Below are 15,495 nucleotides of genomic sequence, written 5' to 3' on the forward strand. Positions count from 1 at the left end.
TTTCAACCATATCTTTGCACTTGAAAGGTGGCAAATAGGATTTTTTCCAAGTTGAAGCGACTTGCCTGGGGTCATTCTGTCTGTCAACATCAGAGATAAGGGCAGGGCCCAGGGACTGGAGCTCCCTGGCCAGCTCTGGATCCCTGCGCTGGAAACTGGTGGTGCAAACCTCTGCTCTAGAGCGTGTGTGTAGGTTATGGAGCAACTGACATTGATGTTCAGTGTCTTATGTAGATTTCTAGGACAAGATGTGATGTTTTATTTATAGGCATTACTTAGCAGGAGTGGTAGTAGGTTTTTTGTTAACCACGCCTGTCGAGGATATGGTATGCAGGTTGAATAAAACAGTGTTTTCTCTCTTCCCCCTTTGCTCCGACTATGTTATTCCTTTTCCTTTAAGGTGCAAGATTGAAAATGCAAATGCTCTCTGAGAGTTTCTGTGACTTTGTTGCATTATCTGTGCAGCTCCTGGTTTCAGGGGACCTTCATACAGACAAAATTGATCAACAGCAGGAGGAAGAAAATAGCCGTTGCCAAGGCAACTAGTGATGACTCATCCTGGGTAGCAAGCAGCGAAAGCTGTGAGGCTGCAGTAATTTTCCAGATGCTTAATCCAGCTCTGGCTTCTTTATTTCTCCCCCTGACAGCCAGCAATCCGCCTCTGCCTTTCTTTGCTCGGAGGCCCACGCAGCCCGCAGCCGTACGTGATGCAGAGAGCAGTCCTTCGTGGTGCTTACCCAGGATGGTGTCACAGAAATGCGTCTGAGTAATGCAGATGAGCTGCTGAACGGATTGAACTGTAGCCCCCGAAGGTAGTAAAAATAGAACAGTAAACTGCCTGGCTATAAAAATACCCCGGTGTGTTGTTGGCTCCCCTCAATTCGTATCTGAACAACTAGTGTTGCATACACTGTACCTTCAGCGATGTTATTACTAAATCAGTTCATCTTGTTCCTTCTCAGTAATTAGGCTGTGCAGCTATTTGCCTGTGCTGCATACACAGTGTGCTAAAAGGAAAAATGTGAACAGCATTCACCACATGCATTGCCATGAGCTAGCTTCTCTTTTTTTACGACCTACTATTTTTGCGTATAAGAACGAATTTGATGAAATAGAACAGGTTAAGAGGCTTATCCAGGAAAAGGGCAGTGAAAGGAGCAGCACCTTCTATGTCACTCTGGGGTTGCCTACTTTGCAGTTTTTCTGCAATGACTGCATTGTAATACAGGCATCACCCCATTTGGGGCACTGTTAGAAATGTCTGTCTAGTTATTTACCAGCTCTGGTGACAATACAGAGTTCGTGACTGTGGTGTGATGCTGCAAAACCCAAAAGTAACTAGATAAAGCTAGCTACAATTTACAAGAGGAAGGCACACGTTTTCCCTCTTGAGAGGGAGGAACAATTAGAGTAGAGTGAGAGTAGAATTTAGTCTCCCTGTTCAGGTGCATCCATTATCCAGCTGTGGGGGATGTTAACCTGCTCTGCAGCATAGGGAAAAGTAAAAGGGGCAAAACAGTGACAGGAGAGCCATGGATTTGCTTTGGAATGGGGAAGATTATCATCTTGAAATTTCCTGTGCTTTTTGGCTAAGCTGCTCTTTGTGCCTGTTTCACTTTGGTAAGGCAGAGATGATCCTGACCTCCTGTCTCAGTTTTCACATTCACCTTTTCTGAGTGAGCATATTTTACAAAATCTGTATAAAAGCAGACTTCTCTTGATACACACACACACACACTACAAAAAAGAAAAAGCTGATCAGAGCTGTAAGGCTGGAGAGCATAAGGAAGAACAGTGGTGCCAAGGAACGAAATGCCCTTGCACCGATGCCCAGGTGAACTGTGCTGATGGTACTGATGCTGCCAGCTGCTGTTCCGTGCAGTCCCTGGAAGGCAAGTGGCTTCTGTTGGTGAATAAAGTGAGACCATCAGCTTCTTCTCCTGTAACGCAGAACCTTGCATGCAAATCCCCTTAAAAGTTTGGGCAGGGTATGCTGTTGAAGCAAGGCTGCTGCATTGCTGATGGGCTCTGCAGCATGATGTTGCTGGCTGACAGCCAACTCCTCATAAAGCCACCAAGTTTGTGGGCATGAGGAACCTGTATGTGTTATTTTCCGCTTTTTGTCTTGGTCAAATCATCCGCTGATAGCCACGTATGTGGTATTGCATGAACACGCATTGTCTTGAATCTTTGTCTACCATCAGTGAGTGGAATGTGTAAACACTTACTGAATGTCCGGTGACTGCTTTTCAGGGGAACTTTGGTGGTTTTTTTTAAGGGCAACAGCAGAGGCTCATGATTTTACTGTGAGATCCTGAGCTGCTTCGTCGTATGCAGCATTTCCAAACTGTGGCAAGTTTTGTATGTTCAAAGGGCATAGTGCTGTGCAATTGCTGTCTGACACTGCAACCTCACCAGTGGCTTGGGACATTAACCCTCCTTCACTTTGTAGCTTTACATAAGAATTAATGTTACTATTGAACAGGTTGATATATGTAGAGAATTTTGCTAAAAGCTCTGTTTTCCAGAGGCACAGGGTTTCAGCTATGTAACAAAATGAAAGCTGAGCCTGAGATTTATTCATTCATCCTCCCCGAAAAAAAACATAGGAATCACTTCCTAGCAGGATAGTATACATGTATAAAGATAAAAATGCTTTTACTCAAGCAATCTGTGATTTCAGCAGCAGTTACTGTAGGCCTGCATTGTTGTGCTAGTTTTGGTGCTAGATATTTACTCTGTAATAAAAGTTCTGCAGTCCTAGCAAACTGCTTGAGTGAAGTCATCAAATATCATCAAATGCATTGAGCTCATATATATTTCATGGGTCCTAGAAAAGATGCTGGCCTCTCCCATCTCTTTGGAAAAGCAAAAATAGTTTAAACCCACCTCTCTAATGCTATAATATTCCCTTTTATTAATAAGGAGGTATTGACTTGCTAATGCATTTTGTGATCAAATAGATTTTTAGATAGGTTGTCCAGAACCTGGTGGAAATGCATCTCCAACACTGACTGTAAGTAACAGTATTTGTAATTAGTTGCATGCTAATTGCATGGCTAGTTTGCTTGCAGAAGGCATGTTCCGGACAGGAGCTGGCTAATGCCACTGTATCCAGTGAAGGTCTCAAAGGACTCCTCGGCTTGTGGAATGATTTAAAGGGATAAGAATCTGACTCCTTGTCAAAGTCATGCTGTATTTAGAGTTGTCTTTTGGAAGAGAGCATTATTAATAAATGTGGCTGGATAAAATCTTTAATCGGGGCAGCTTTGGAGTTTTTGAAGTTGTTGCACAAATTATATTCTGTTAGCCTTGCCTTCTATCAAGTATGTAAAAGTGCATTTTCAGTATTCCCTTCTGGTTTTATTTATTTATTTATTTTTATTTTATTTTTTTTTTCTTTCTGAAAGTCTTCTTGTACTCAAAGATGCACTCTTCTGAGTTCACTTGCTGGGGATCCTATACCGTGGGAGTCCTGTGATGTAGGAATTGTAGTTCCTATCTGCTTTTGAAAATTATTCAGTACAGAGCAGTGACCAGAGGGGGTCACTGCTGATGCCCGCAACGACATCTCCTCTCCTCTGGAGCCCATGCTGTAGAAGAAATAAGCCACCCAGCCTTGCATGTGAGCAAACAATCCTGCCTGCTTGTCAAAATCAGCCCTGCATCACTGCTTCCCAACTCATTAACTGCAAACTGCAATTGCTAGGCTTTCAGTGTATTGCAGAAACAAATGAAAATAGATTAAAAGTCAAGAGAGGTGAGAAGAAAGCGTGTTTGGTGGAGATGCCCTGAATGGTGCTGTTCAGCGTGTGTATGACGGCTGAGCCAGCTGGCAGCCTGGAGGCTGCTGGAGCAGGAGCACCATCCATCACTGCTGTTAGCTAAGGTGACATCCCCCAGAGCTGGTCATCTCTGCAGCGAAAAGGAGCTGGCACTGCATCTTTCCAAAGGGGAGCGAAATCAGTAGCTGCCCTTGACTTCGTCAAGCTCCAGATTCATTTATCTCCATGCAAATGCTATATAGATAGGCCTTATTTTTGCTTATCTTAAACTAACATAAAGCAAAATGTCTTTTTCAGGAAGGAACTGCTCAGCTCATGGCAATGGATTGAACTAAATCCCAGGTTCTAAATGCTGAGCATAGCTTTTTGTTTGGATTTTGAAACTGCCTGTTCTTATAATGTGCTCTCTAAATCCCTCCGATCCAAACTATTGTTTATAGAAAATAGGGATCTTATGTCTTTGGAACATGCAGCCCTGGGGAGATTTAAAATCCAGGTATATCTCATTTCATGCTGCTCTGACATCAGTCAGTGTGTGGCACCTCTCTGTGGAAATTCCCAAGCAGAAGCCAGTTGCTCCTGATTTTGTTCTGGCATTTGGATGGCTGTCCTTTAAAAACAGTATCATAGACTGTTGAAGAGAGAAGTGCAAGTCATACAGAGTATCATAGAACAGCTTGTATTGGAAGGGACTTTCAGGACCACCCAGTCCCACCCCCCTGCCATGGGCAGGGACACCTCCCACCAGCCCAGGCTGCCCAAAGCCCCATCCAGCCTGGCCTTGAGCACCTCCAGGGGTGGGGCATCCACAGCTTCTCTGGGCAGCCTGTGCCAGGGCCTCACTGCCCTCTGAGTGAAGAATTTCCTCCTAACATCTAATCTAAATCTCCCCTGTTTTAGGTTAAAATCGTTCCCCCTTGTCCTGTCATTGTCTGCCCAAGCAAAAAGTTGCTCTCCATCCATTTTATAAGCCCCCTTTAAGTACTGAAAAGCTGCAATAAGGTCACCCCAGAGCCTTCTCTTCTCCAGGGTGAACATCCCCAGCTCTTTCAACCTGTCTTCATAGGAGAGGTATTCCAGCTCTCTGATCATCTTCTCCAGACCTGCTTTTTTCTTGTGCTCCCAAGTCCTTCACCTCAAAGCTGCTCTCAGTGAGTTCTCCACCGCTCTGTGCTCATGTTTGGGATTGCCCTGACCCAGGTGCAGCACCTTGCACTTGGCCTTGTTGAACCTCGTTATCTTCATGTGGGCCCACTTCTCAAACTTGTCCAGGTACGATAGTCATCTCACTAAAGACATTTACAAACGGACTTGTTCGGCTTCATTTTTCTCCATTTTCCTGGTAGTAAGGTATATTACTTTGTCAGTTTTGCAGATGAAGCAGTCGAATCACTGTTTTCTGAAACCTTAAAAGCTGTAGATGCTGAGAGTGTTTGGGACCTCCTCTATAGGTGTACGCTAGATGGCATGGCAAGCTCCTAGTGGAAATGGCTGCGGCATTACCCCTGAACAGCAAGGTAACTTCAGCACAGTGCCATGAAGTTATGTTCCAACTGTGAGCTATTTTATAAGGATGATGAGAGAGAAGGTAGATCCAGCCTTGCTGGATGAAGGCAGAGGAAGTCCAAGTTATGTTGCATTCTAGGTTCTTTATTTGTGGGACTTACTTTCCTGTTTCACGCTCTTTCACAGTTGCCTACCTGTTAGTTTATCTTTATTGGAGTTGTGGAAGAAGGTGCTTGTAGTCTTGGTCCTGTAACGCTAGTTGCTGAAGTCTTTAGGAAAAAGTAATGCTGTGGATCACTTCTATTTGTACTCTAAATTAGTTTTATTTTTATGGAAGTGAGGCAGAGCATAATACTTAGACTTCTGGCCTGTCTGCACTCTACGCAGGATAGCCCTCTGTCTCATGCAGCATGTGCAGTTCAGTGTAGGACCACTCAGGGTGTTTTCCTACCATGTTACAAAGTTAGTTCTATTTATCTCTTCATGGTGTGTCCCAAATATCTGTGTCACTCCAGGGTACTGATTCAGAATTGAGTGCCATCTCCTATCTTCTGTGTCTAGCCTTTAAGGTGTGGTGAGATTTCTCTGTAGATCTCTCTCTGAAGTTTGGGCCAAGCCTGCTCTGCTTAGATAAGAACTATCAGTGGTGACTGCAGTTGTCTCTAACACTGGGCAAAGTTATCTTTAGCTGTCTTCCTGTGCTGGCTACTCACACGTTTTCTCCATGAGCACTACAGAATTTCCTCTGCTCAGCAGGGTGTCAGCTCTGAAGCTTAATTAGTGCTGGTGTGGTTAGGTGGTTTGCTGCTCAGCACAGGTTTAAAATAAAGTCGGTGAAGAAGCTTCATGGAGGTTGCTGCTTTTGTTCATGTTTTCCCTTCATTATTACTGCATTTGTGTCAGTGACCGCTTTAGCCTTGCAAGCAAGAACCCTTAAAACCTGTCCTGGCCATCTCTTGTACGATGCAAGAGGTGACTGGGATGTCCTGTCATTGGAGGGAGGTTGGGAGAAGACCAGGGTATTGTAGTAACAACCCTTTCTAATCCTCTTAATCTAAATTGCTTTGAAATGAATCACGTATGTATATAGTCAGCTCTGGTGCAGTGTATAACTACACCGTGCCATATACTTGTCACTCATTGGTTTGAGGCTTCTGCCCTCAAAGAGGGTACCTGGCACCCTCTACCGCTATATTTTCCACTGTACTTTTTTATTTTAAGCAGTACTTATGTTTCCCAGACTGACAACCACTGCATTGGGATTCCTGAGAGCATCACTAGAGACAAAGAACACTCCCCCACCCTCATAAAAAACAATTTTTTTTTTTTTTCCACCACCTTTTTTTCTATAATGTGCGTTCTAAAATCATTGAATCTAAACACCTTAAGAAAAAAATGGTAAAGGTAAAAATAAACCCTGAAAAGTAGGTTTGCACTTGGCAGCTTACATCTAATAAGAGGGATGAATATTTCTAAAGCTATTCTGTTAATGAAGTAGTATTGTGGAAGCGTACCACAGTGTTCTCCTGCGAAATACTTCAGGCCTTGAGCACAGGGGCTTAAACCAGGGACATTTTAACTTAATCCTCCGTGGTAGCTGATTACAAAATGTTGGTCACTTTTAAAGTGATAATCTCTTTACTCCTGCATCTGTTGTAATTACGGAAAATCATGCACAGAGGGTACTAACCAGTGTTTCCTCACTTGCCAAGTAGAACTGGTGGTGCCCAGGACATGAGCATGCATGAACTCAACAAACTCTCTGCAGGGTAGGTTGGAGAAAAGCACAAGTTGGTACCTGTAGAGATAACACTCAGAGATGCAGAATGATCCGTTGCCCACACATGGTAGTGGACGTGGGCGAGGAGGAAAGCCCGTACAGTTACCTCCTTGAGAGGATCACAACCAAGACTCCTCTAAGGGTTTCCATGAGGCAGGAAAAGTACTTTTCCCCAGGACCTCTTGCTTTGTGGCTCCTGCTGTTCCTGCCTCTCTGCACAGGGAGGTTTGCCCACCTAGCTTTTGCGTTGGGCTTTCTCTGCTACTCTGGTGGCTCCATGTGCTCCCCAGGAGGGCTTCAGGCAGTCGGGTGCTCCTGCTCCCAAACCAGTGGGCACCTCCAGCCTTCCCTTCCCTTTATACAAGCAGGAGGCAGCTGTAGTGATCAAAGACAAAGTGGAAGTCTCAGAGGTGTGTGAATGGCTGCTGAAGCATTTTAACCAGTCTCTGGTTCAGCCCCTCAGTTTCATCTGTCAGGCTTGTCTGCTCTATCCTAAAAGAGTAAGTAAGACCTTGCTGCTGCTATCCCTCCCCTTCTTAAAGGTGCCTTTAATTATGAGCTGCCACAGCTCATGAGTCTGGCAGATGTCATCAAGGGCAGACAGTTTCTGAACACGGACCACCTAATCACATCTTCACTGCTAACAAAGCAAAGGGAACAGTCAACTCGTATCTCTTCTGGTGGTTTAAAAACTAATTAGTCTGTCTCTTGAATGAAAACCAAATGATTTCACTCAGGGAGCAAAATGTTCAAGGACAATCCTTAATAAACAGATCTCACAGGCCAGCTGGAAATGCAAATTGTCAATTCCCCTACAGTGTCCTGGAGCCCACGTGTATTTTCACACGTTGGTGTGGTAGCAGTGTTATCAGACAGAAGTTGTCCAGCAATTTTCCCTCAAACCTGAAGGTGAAATCTGCTTTCTGAGTGGTCTGAAAACAATTGGGAAAAAAAAAAACACCTACTTTTGCCCTCAAATCTTTTATTGCAAAGCAGAGGAGCAAAAGGGGGTCAGAACCCAAAAAAAACAAGACGGAGACTTGTGTCAGAAGCTGATGGAATTTATTCTTTATATGTATTTTGATGTGTTACTACTTTTACTACAGATGTAGGGTTTGGATTGCTTTCTAGTGTGGCAGATTTAGTGTAGATCTTCAGAAAAAATGTTTGATGTTGGAGATGTTTTAGAACTGATCAGGCTAGCATCTGTAAGGAAATATCAGGGTAAACTTTGTTTTGTTTCAGAGCAAAAAGATGGACTTCATTAACTGAGGGGCTCTTTCAGCTCTGTTCTTCCACTATGCTGCATTTCTAGTCAGTCTGCCTTTGTTGATGTAAGTCTGTCTGGGACTGTGAGCTACCAGTAACGCCTGATAAGCAGAACGGCTTTAGGTAGCCAGGAAAAGGGAGCTGGGAGACCTCTGTTTTCTTCCTGCTCTGCTAACTGGCTGCAGACAAAACTTTTTTGCCTTCCAAGCAAACCATCCACACTATATCCCTGTCTTTTCCAGTTGTAGATCAATCGGTGCAGGGCTGTTTCTCAGCCTGTGTTTGTGTAGCACAGCACAGCTCTGGTCCTTCGTACAAAATGATAATTACATTGATTTCTAGTTTCAATTACAAATGAGGAAGGTGTAAAGGGCTGATGTTTGAATGTTTCAGGTGTCCTCTTAATAAGCTAGGTCCTTGTTAGTAATATTTTAAGGAGTATCACAAGGGAATATTTTAAAACATCAGGAATTGCTCCTGAGAGCAGGTTGTGCACGGAAGAGCAGAGCTGGCAAGACAGGCAAATATTGGCTTTGTAAAGTGGGTACATTTGCTGGTTGTTTTGTGTCTTGTGTGGGGGCTGAAGGATGCTGTAGCCCTGGCAAGAATCTAATAACTAACCAAGATCTAGAGCCAAACACAAGTTTCTTATGTTAGCAGCTGGGACTTAGCATGCAGGTTTGGGTCCTGAGCTACGGTGTTTTTGTGCCTTTCTTTCAATCTGCTGTCTGGTGGATTTTTGTTCTCAGTTGAGGGGGGGGAAGAATCGCTCTGATCATTGCTTCTGACATCTGTTTGGTGAGGTAGGTAGTCACATGCATAGCTTTCTCTCCTCTTTCTGGTTTTGCCTGATATTCCTGACCTGTCCCTCACAAAGAGCATGCTGGGCACCGTGGAGGGATATGTGAGCAGCGCAGCCCTCTTCCTTCACAGCTCCACTGCTTGTTCTTCATAGCTCATCTGCTTGTCTGAGTGCACGTGCACAACGTGTTCAGGTGCTGAACGTGGTGTATGACTGCACCACAAACATAGCACGAGTGCTTTTTCAGCAGCAGCTCCTATTTTATAATATATACCATCAGGAAGCAGTTCAATCAGTACTTTTCTTTTGTTATCATGATGCCTGACACTCAATCTTATGTTAGTTTTCATTCTGTTCCTCAAGTGCATACTGCTGCATTTATGCTAGAAGCCTGCACTTTGCTTCAGTTCCGAAATGCAAATGCTGTATGAAGGAGGGAGTAAGTGGGGAAAAAAAAGGCTTTCCTTGCTCTGCCTGCTGCTGCAGGAGCAAAATATCTCACATCTACATGTGAGCGGAGCAACTGTGGCTAAGTAGCACTGTTTCCCAAAGAGGTGGTTTCAGCTTTCCAACATCAGGTTGTTGAGTATAGCCCAGTAATTGGAAGTGGTGTTTTTGGCAGCAGGGTGTAAGCTGGAAGCCTCCCTCTGAGAGGGCTTAAAGTACTCCAGCATTTGTCTGTCCTCCCCTATAGGCATTCAATACGGCTCTGCCTTCCAGTGTCCTGGTTATGGCCACATAAGGGTGCAAGCAGTCAGTGGGGGAGAGAAAGCTATTTCCAAGGGTAGGGAGGGGATGCTCTTTGTTCTGGTTAGACACTTCTGCATCGATTTTTACTTGATATCTGATTGTATATAAAGTCAAATACCTTAACTGAGCATAGGTAAATATAGGTGTATGCTAGTTTGTTGCTCAGGTGCTGACTTAGAATGGTGCTACGCTTCCAAACTGGGGTTTTACTCATTTTTATTGATTCCAAAGTTAAATCAGTTCATTTTTATTCTTAGCATGTGTTTCAGTTCCTTTTTTTTTTTTAGAGAATTGTTTATTCCTTTTAAAGCACATCATGTTAGGGATTATCCTAGAACTGAGGGACATCAGTGAGGAGTTCCTAGAGATCGATGAATGAATCTTTTTTGAAGGTCATTTAAAAATCTGTTGGAGTACTGAATGCTGCTCATGGTGTGGATAATGAAAGCAGTCAGCTTAGATACCTGTGGTTTGACCTAATGTTGCTACTTTCTTGGCAGATTGCCTTTTTCTCTAGCTTCTTTAGTGATGACATTGGGATGCCGGAATGTGATGTAGGAGTGGGATGGGAGAAGCTGCACTTCTGAAGTAAAGGAAATGCTTGGAAAACTCAGCCACAAATGACAGCAGAAATACAGAATTTATGACAACTCTTTATTATATGCGATTGATTTTTGTCTCTTACTTCAGCAGTAAGCAACAGTGCCTAGCTGATAACACTTCAGCTCTTTACGGTGGTGAGGCTAGTAATTAATCAAGCCTCAGATGTGAAGCAGACCGCAAGGTGATGTCTGCAGAAGAAAAATCTACAGTAAGTACGGCCAAAGTTATTTCTGGTGGTTCATTAAATGTATAGACTTAAAAATAAAGTTAAATGTTAAGTGTAATTACTAAAAGAGCACAGCCAGAGTGTGACCAGCCAACTTGGGTATGACAGAAGACTTCTACATTGATTTTTATGGCAAAAATATAGCAAAGGCAGGCAGCCATTAGAAAATGGCTTTTCATACTCCTTCCTGCTATTCTTATCACTTTGAATATTTCTGGAAGCTATCTTTCTGTACCTTGAAAAGAATGAAGACATACAAATTTGCCAGCTCTTATCCTGCAATTGCCATCTGGCCATGGATTCCAAGTAACTATCTAAAATAATGGAATGGTTCCTGGGACATGTCATCCGTCAGGGAGATCTTGGCTGGAAAAGTGATGTGTTATTGCCAGTGTTATTGGGTAATTGGGTGTTAGCTCTTTCCTTCTGTGACCCCGCAGTGGAGTTTGGACAGAGTGAAAGATGGAGGGAACGACTCCTTTGTCAGTACCTAAGATGGAAGCTACCACTTGAACGAAAGAGGTTTTTTAAAAAGTTGTTGATAAATAGATGTCTCAAAAATGTGTCTTTCTACTAAAGATAAAAAAAAAAAAAAAAAAAGGCAACCTGATGCCTTTGCAGTTCTGAACTAACAGTGCTCGTTCTGCAAGTAGAAACCTAGGAGCCTTTTCTATAATTTCCTCGTCTGCAGATGTGCACCGTAGTTCTGTGTTGGTGATGAGCTCCATGACAGAGACCAGATCAGACGTGCTTGGTCCATGCAACAAAAAGAGGTGCACTGGTACAAACTCTACCAGTAAAGGTTTGGTCAGAAAATTTCATAGGGACAATTTTACCTTGTAGTTTTTACTCTACAGTTTCATCTCTTCTGCAGCTGGGACAAAAAAGAATAAAGTTGGCTGACAATATTGTCTTGTGTCACCTAAAACTGTGGTTGAACAACCATGCCTGATTCAGACTAAGTTTTTTTTCCTGCTGGCTTATCCAGCAGAGTGCCGTTGAAAGTCACAGAACCACGGTATGCTGTGGGTTTGAGAAGCTGTTTCTCCCAAAGATGTTTGCAAGCAGTTTGCCTTTGCTAGGGGTATGGTTACACGCACACTTCTTGCAGTGGTTGCGTTGACTCAGAGTCCTAGGGTTTGGTTTCCTCCCCTGCCTCTTTGAACCAACATCAAATTCTCATGGGGTGGAGATGGGGAAATGGGGAGAAGAGAAAGAAATAATGATGCAGGGAGCAATGGCAGTCTCCTCCTGGGCAACTCTCAGCAATTCTATTGTTGAGCCTAATGTCATATGGCATGGGACATACCTTTGGCCAGTTTGGGTCATCTGCCCTGTCTGTGTCCCCTCCCAGCTTCTGGTGCAGCCCCAGCCTCCTCACTAGCAAGGCAGTGTGAGAAGCAGGAAAGTCTTTGACTTGGTGTAAGCACTGCTCTGTGACAACTAAAACGCGTGTTATCAGTGTTATTTTCATCCTAAATTGGAAACATGGTGCCATACCAGCTGCTATGAAGAAAATTAACTTCATTCCAGCTGAAACTAGGACATCATTGAAGCTCTGGTGCCTCACAGTGTACTTTTAAACATTGCCCTTCAAGCATGGGTGTGAATTCCATTCTTGAGTCCTAATCCTTATCTGATTATGTCAGTCTCCAGCTCCAGGAAACTTGGATGCTGAAAACTTTTTCCTGTCTATGGGGTATGTCCTTCCTTGGGTTTGCATGCAGTGTAGACAGATTTCAGGTCATCTTTGAGGAATGAAATAGAGGGAGAGGTGGAGGGCACTGCAGGCAGGCTGGGTGGTGCTGCTGTTACCTGTGGAAACCTGTGCCTGACTCTGCAATGGTAAGGACGAGATGTTTTCAGGCTGGGCTTATCCCTCTGCTCCTAGTAAACAACCAAAAGCATGTTATAGTTGTATTCCTTCCGACAGCAAGTTGTTTGACTTCTTAGTTTTCCCTTTTGTTTGCTGCACTTTGGTGCATGTACTTGTTCTGGTACTGAAGTAGAAAAGTGCCATCTCCTGAACTCCTGATCCTACCTCCTGGTGGTACAAATGGGCGACGCTGCTCAGTGAGATCAAGCTGCACAAGGTATTGCTGCAGGCCTAAGTAAGTAAAGATAGGATCAGCAGTGCAGCGGTGCAGCAGAGAAGCTGAGGGCAATAGAAGAGTAGATTAAGGCAGAGAAATAAATAGTCATTGCTGCAAGGAAATTGTCGTATGAATTAATGTTAAAAAAAAAATAAAATTAGAAGACCAAGTCAAGTAAATCTTTGGCTGTGTATCCTAAGTTCCCAATGCATCTGTCCATGTGGATATAAATGTCAATGCTCTGTGCTGAAAAGATGGGTTAGGTGTCTTAAAATAGCTTCTCTCTTTGCTCCTTCCCCCCACTCATATCAAAAGTGTCAAAACTTATGCGTATGTTTGAAGAACCACAGCCAGGAAACTGAGGCAGGCAGCCTTTTTCAATGAATTTTTCAAGAAAATGCACGATTGTGTCCCATGATCTGTCAATAAAGTCCAAACATGTTGATGTAAGTAAGCACACCAAGCTATAAATCATTTACACTTCAAATAAAACCTGTTATCCAGGAGCAATAGGTGTATACAGAGCCGTTATGAAAGGAAATTGGGTCCTGGTGGTGTGAAAGCAGAGTGGTCATGGCTGGCTGTGACCTGACTTGTTGCTTCTTTCCACATATTGTTTCCATGCATCTTTTTAGTACTTTCTAGTGTAGAGTCCTTCATTTTTCCTTTTTGGGCAACCCAACTTTCTAGTACTGCTTTAAGAAATCAAAAGCCCTCTTTTAATATCAGTTTTTGGACTGTACTCTGATCGCAAGTGTTTCTCGAGAAGTGTTAGCGTTGGTCTCACAGACATGGTTTGCTTTCTGTACTGTAGAGCTATTTATGAGATCTGGCAGGGTGGTTTAGTGGTTTGGTTACTGACGGTCTCCTTTTCAAGTAAAAGCAGTCTCATTCTTGAGGTGAGAGAACTGGGTAGGGATTTACAGGGTTTGGTGCATGGCTTGAGTTGGGAAGAGAAGCTGAGCAGAGGAGTGTCACTTGTGTATAACTTAACTCTTTATTTTCTTGCTTATTAGTTTTGGGGATGTGCAGTCCAGATGCCTTCACACCTAGTGGAGGAGCAGCTGAGTGAGACTCGTGTTTAAATAGGTGGCAGTCTGGATTCTCCAAGGTATATTTCACTCTTCACCTTTCATACTGCGGCCTGCAGCTATTTCCTGGCCTTGCTGGCAGTCTCCTGGGTAGCCTGCCTTCACGCTGGCACTGCTTGCTTGTCACTTGGCACCAAATTGGTGAAGAGGGCGGGACTGGGGCTGGGAGGAGGCTGTTGGTGGGGTGCCACAGGAACAGCCCTCAGCTGGCAAAAGGCCTGCTCCACATACAGCCTGCCTCTCCAGCATGGGCTGGGGTTGAGTTGCAGCTCCCTGTTTACTCTCAGTTGGTCAGAGCCAAAATGTATCGGTGATAAAAACAACTTGCAAGGTCTCTATGTAAATCAGTGTGGACTTAACTACCTACATGGCCATAGACTGGATTTTTTAAAATAAAAATGATAGCAGCGTGCAGCTGTCGCACAGTCCATATGTGCCTGACCATATGTAGGCTGGGTGCTGATACCAGGAGAGGTGTGGATGCAGCATGTAGAGCAGGGAGAAGTTTGTCTTTCCTCACTCAGAACATGTCTCACAATGGAAAGCCATAATGGAGGCCTGAGAGTGATCTTTGGAGCTACTGTTGAGATCAGATGTCTGTTTTGTTTGCTCCTTCAGGAGCTGTGATGAAATTAATGGGCCTGGCGCTGTGGTAAGATAGCAGGCTTTGCAGCAGAATTGTGTTTGTAATGGCACAAGTGGCAGTTGCTGTTTTTGGCTTATCTGAGTTCCTGAAAGAGAGTAGCCACGTTTCCCTGGGGGCAGTGGGAGATGGGTGTTATGCATCACTCTAATTGCACTAAGCAATGAAAATGCTGTCTGCACGAGCACCTTAATGGATGTAATTTCCTGGGTTTATGCAGTTTGTCACACGTAGACAAATGGTTCTGCCCAATGCCGTCTTGCTCATTAAGGTGTGTTTTCGCCATGGAGCAGATTGGCAGCCCATCAAAAGGCCAACCAGATGATATCAATAGGCATTTTTAACCCAGTCTTTTTGGCTGGGTGTCCACTAGCCCATTTAGAGTGAATAGATGCTAATGGTGCTTTAATCAGCGTGAAGAACAGCTCTATCCATCTGCAGAAGTGAGCGCTCTGCCATGGGGAGTGGTGCCCTGGCAAGCAGCTTCTTAAAAAATGACTTGCTCCCTGTTGCTTGGCTGGGACACGGTGCTCTCAGAGTTGAGTTTCCCCAGTGGGCATGTTTTAGATGCATTGCAAGTCTTCTCTGAGTTTGTTTACATTGGTACCCAGCCTGAAATGGGCCCAAAGCATGAGTTCATGTGCTCTTAGCAGGGGGAAAGGAATCTGTCTCTGAGCAGCATCGTGTTTGAATCAGTTCCTGGAAAGCTCACGTGTAGTTATTTTCCCCAATCATCAGATTCCAAAGGAGAGATGCTGAGATTGTAAACGGCTTCTGAGTCTCATCTCTGCTCAGGTATTTATGTCAGTGTCAATCTTAAGATACCATGCAATATACTCACCAGCTCTCCAGGAATATCTGTGACTTCACTATTTGACAGACTAGTAGCTGAGGGTCCCCACTGGTCAGAAAATTCTGAATTGTACTGTGCTGTGCCATTGGTGTTT

General features: G+C 44.0%; 1 protein-coding gene across 1 annotated transcript in view; it reads left to right on the forward strand.

Annotated features, from left to right (window-relative positions):
* Positions 1 to 15,495, forward strand: part of LOC311438611 (uncharacterized protein) — a 255,304-nt gene that overhangs the window by 16,537 nt on the left and 223,272 nt on the right. Inside the window, exon 5 of the mRNA XM_084523184.1 lies at positions 648 to 812. Within this exon, the coding sequence (XP_084379310.1) occupies positions 757 to 812 (56 nt within the window). The 5' untranslated portion in view covers positions 648 to 756. The remainder of the gene's footprint in view (positions 1 to 647; positions 813 to 15,495) is intronic.

Source organism: Aythya ferina, assembly GCF_964211825.1.
Source record: "Aythya ferina genome assembly, chromosome: 1".
NCBI lineage: Eukaryota > Metazoa > Chordata > Aves > Anseriformes > Anatidae > Aythya > Aythya ferina.